At 41.3% G+C, this 4,092-nt stretch overlaps 1 protein-coding gene across 1 annotated transcript; it reads left to right on the forward strand.

Moving 5' to 3' along the window:
• Positions 1–2,756: 2,756 nt before the first annotated feature.
• Positions 2,757–3,360, forward strand: LOC112467785. The gene is made up of 3 exons (XM_025036599.1): positions 2,757–2,955; positions 3,092–3,297; positions 3,342–3,360. Exons 1-3 carry the CDS (start codon positions 2,866–2,868, stop codon positions 3,358–3,360), a joined length of 315 nt encoding a protein of 104 aa, XP_024892367.1. The 5' UTR covers positions 2,757–2,865.
• The last annotated feature ends 732 nt before the right edge of the window (positions 3,361–4,092 follow it).

Below are 4,092 nucleotides of genomic sequence, written 5' to 3' on the forward strand. Positions count from 1 at the left end.
GACGCGGGGTTGTTCTGAATCACCCTGTATACAATGCGGCGTACAGCCGAACGTGTAAACGCGTAATGGTGCAGGATACGTGAACGATGATTGGCGGGCTCGCGGGCTTCCCTGGCAAAAATAAGAAGATTTATAAAGCGTTGACAGTCGTTCGATGAGGGTTTTTTAAAGAGTTTATTCGCTTTAAAACCTTGTAAAAACGCTTACAGAACGCCGTTAGGTTTTGAACGTTTTTAAAACGTTTATCAAACGCTATATATAACGTTTTGTGTAAGTTCTGCAATGCTGAGACGCTTTTCAGAGCATATTTAGTAAACGTAGATTCACTTTTAGAGAGTTTGCTGTCAGACTCTTCAAACGTTTAGCAAATGCTTTTCTCAATGTTGTAAGACAAGCGTTTTCTTTCCGTTCAGCAAACACTTTTTCAATACGGCGAATTGTAGGGCGTTTACGCAAACAGCTTGGAAACGCCTAAGAAACGCTTTTCCCGACGCTGTAACACGAGCGTTTTCCCTGCATTCAGCAAACACTCTTCCAACAACGCCGCTAGGTGGCATATTTTTCTTGCATTTAAAATACATCCAGTCACGTATATAAGCAGACCCCCTGCAAGGTGAAAAGCAGATTTGGCTTCGAAATCTTATTATCATCGATAAAAATTATCTTTCAGTAATAAAAATACATTTTTTCTTTATTGAATTATATATAATTTGATGAGAGTAATTTATCTTTCTTTAACGCTCTATTATTTTAACATTTAATGCTCTTTACGCCGTTTCTTCTACGACAAGAGTGAACGCCCGTTAAACGCTCAATAGAAGCTGCACGCAGTTTCCAATAATGAAAGCAAACGATTATTAAACGCTTAACAGAGGATCTATAAATGTTTTAAAAAACTCTCAGTAAACGTCATATGTCATGTAAATGCTGTGCAAACTCTTAAAAACGCTATATACAGACGTCTTTCAAACGCTGCAGCGTTGCAATTCCCGCTCTACGAAATCTTTACTGACCGTTTCTAAACTCTTAACGAACTCCCGTAAACACTCAAACAAACGTTCATGAAACTTCTCATTTTCGCCAGGGTTGCAGAATATAGCGCGGTGATATGTCGACGGTCGGCGCGGGAGCGCGGAGTCGTCCGAGGCGGTATCGCGATACGACGACGGTCGGCGCAGACCTCGGGCGTTCGAATCGTCGGGTTCGGAGTTCCCGGACGGCGGGATAACGTATTATCGAGCTCCAAGAAGCTGCACCAGACGGCCGAGACTCTCGGCGAATCTAGAGAGCAATTCTCTAGACTGAATCGCGGCGCTAATAAGAAACTGGTCAGGATCGAGTCGGCCGTCGAGATACGTCACTCGACTGAGCCAGAGAGCGTCTCTTTACCTCAGGCGTCTTCGATTTAGGATTTCGGAGTCCGGAAGCAGCGGATGATTGGTCGGGTCGGATTGCTGGTTCACGGCGGAATCTAATTGTTGGAAAGCAATGACAGATTATAGAAGTCTTTAGTTAGTTTTTGAAACGCGCCCGTTTGTCATGCGTATCTTTTCAAGATGTTTTTCGCTATTACCGTTTCCGTTTTTCTTCTTTACCACGCGCGCCGCGCGTAACGAGAGAGCGCTTGTTTCATTACGTATTTTTTCGTTCTGACGAATTAACCGTTTTTGTACGAGAGGAATAAAATATACTATTGTAGTTCGTCAATTAGCTTGCGTGACTTACTCTGTACACCCCAATATATTACAACACTAATCTTCGTCAAAAAGACGCGGGTATATATATCCCTCGACGCTGTCATATTGCGTTAAATAGTTAAAAGTTAAATGAAGTTAAAAAGTTAAAAACTTTTGGTAATTATTTAGTTTAGGGGCCTCACCTCAAATCTCGATGTAAATATGCTCAATCGACGCGTTTTTGTACGAAACGAAAGAATCTGGCAGAAAAAAGTGTCGCTTTGCCCCGCGACGCGAGATATTAAACGTTAAAGTTGACAGGAATCAGGTTATGATTCCTGTCATACCGACGAGCTGTAGCGACTACTGGCGACTACGAACATGCCCTGTGGCCACATGCGCATGCTCAGTGGCCGCACGCGCATGCAAAACTGCGCTAGTTTTAAATATGTATTTAAAAGAAACTATATAAAACAAATGAAGCGCAACAATAGCATTACTGTTAGATGCGAAATTGCACACACGTTGCCACGCAATTATGTTAAGCTTAATAGAGTTCGGGCATCTGACACATTGTCATGATAAGCTAATAGATTTTTGAAGTGAAACTTCTTTAGGCACGGTAGTGAGTTCGATTCGCGACACAAAAAAGTGTAACGGAAGTGAAACTTCTTTGGTACGGTAGTAAGTTCGATTGTGCGACACGAAAAGTGTAACGAAAATTCGACCAATAGGCGTACGAAATTAAACTTCTTTGGTACGGTAGTAAGTTCGATTGTGCGACACGAAAAGTGTAACGAAAATTTGACCAATAGGCGTACGGCGTTGGCGAGACGGTTCTTCTTCTGGCACGGTAGTAAGTTCGATTATGCGACTTCAGAAAAGTTATGGCAAAGCCTTGCCTTCAGAAGTTTCACTTCTAACGCGCGTGGCGACCACACGCATGATTTTTTTAATCCAGCATGGTGTTCTAACATCTACAATTAAATGTAGTGAATGTGGTAGTGACATTGATATTGATAAAGAAACTTTAATGTACCGATGTAGAAAACGGTACTACGTAAAAAATGAGCACAAGAAACGTGTCTCGAAGCAGTGCAATTTTAAGAAAAGTGGCAAAGCTGGTACTTGGTTCGGAAAAAGTCATCTTGACGTGGCAACAATATGTAAAATTGTTGCCTGCTTTCTAATGATAAAACACCCACGTCAAGATGACACGCAAGATGAAACTGGCGTTTCGTCGGCCACGATTGTTGACTGGTTCAATTTTTGCCGAGAGGTAATTATATTTTAACATATTTTTATAAATACACGCATGCACGTACGCACGCACGCCGCACGCACGCGCACACACACACATACACACATGTAAAACGTATAAAACAAAATATTAATAATATTATTTCTTCTTACAGGTCTGTGTGTTCTGGGCTGAAAAACATAGTGAGAAACTTGGTGGCCCAGGATGCATAGTAGAAATCGATGAAACAAAAATTGGAAAAAGAAAATACAATCGTGGTCGGCTCGTAAAAGGTCAATGGATTTTTGGAGGATATGAGCGAGGCACAAAGAAGATTTTTATCGTGCCAGTACAGGATCGAACTGAAGAGACACTTCTGGCGTGTATCAAAGAGTGGATATTGCCGGGCACCACCATCATGTCAGATTGTTGGAAGTCCTATAATTGTTTAAACAATAAAGGCTTCCAACATCTGACAGTAAATCACTCATATAATTTCGTCGATCCTGAAACTGGTGAGAACTTTTTGCCATAGTTAACTATATTATTACTGTTTATTTGTATATTGTTCTGATACATTTTTTAAATCTACAGGCGCGCATACGCAGCATATAGAGCGTGTTTGGAGAGAAGTTCGCGGAAATATCCCAAGGTATGGAACCAAGGAGAATCATGTCCTTGGATATTTGAGCGAATATTTCTTCAAACGCGCCTATAGCCGCTTGGAGCGCATAGAAATCTTCTTTGATGTCATCGCAGAATTATATCCTCCGACATCCACTTTTGAGAACCAGCCAGAAGCATCTGATGACGAACCAAGTACCAGCACTGCTTAGAGATACGTTTCTTGTGCTCATTTTTTACGTAGTACCGTTTTCTACATCGGTACATTAATGTTTGTTTATCAGTATCAATGTCATTATCACATTCACTATATTTAATTGTAAATGTTAGAACACTATGCTGGATTAATAAATCTAATAGCTTATCCTGACAATATGTTGCATACCTAAATTCTATTATACCTAACATTATTCGGTTTACAACTTGCATATACTTTAAGTTGTAAAGCGAGGTCCACGCAGCCTACCGGCGGGGCGAGTGCGGGGGAGGCAGCGTGGACCTCGCTATTAGTTTAATTATGCGTGGGAAGCACACACACACACACACACACAC

The sequence above is a fragment of the Temnothorax curvispinosus genome, unplaced genomic scaffold, assembly GCF_003070985.1.
Source record: "Temnothorax curvispinosus isolate PA1 unplaced genomic scaffold, ASM307098v1 QBEX01001685.1, whole genome shotgun sequence".
In the NCBI taxonomy this organism is placed as follows: domain Eukaryota; kingdom Metazoa; phylum Arthropoda; class Insecta; order Hymenoptera; family Formicidae; genus Temnothorax; species Temnothorax curvispinosus.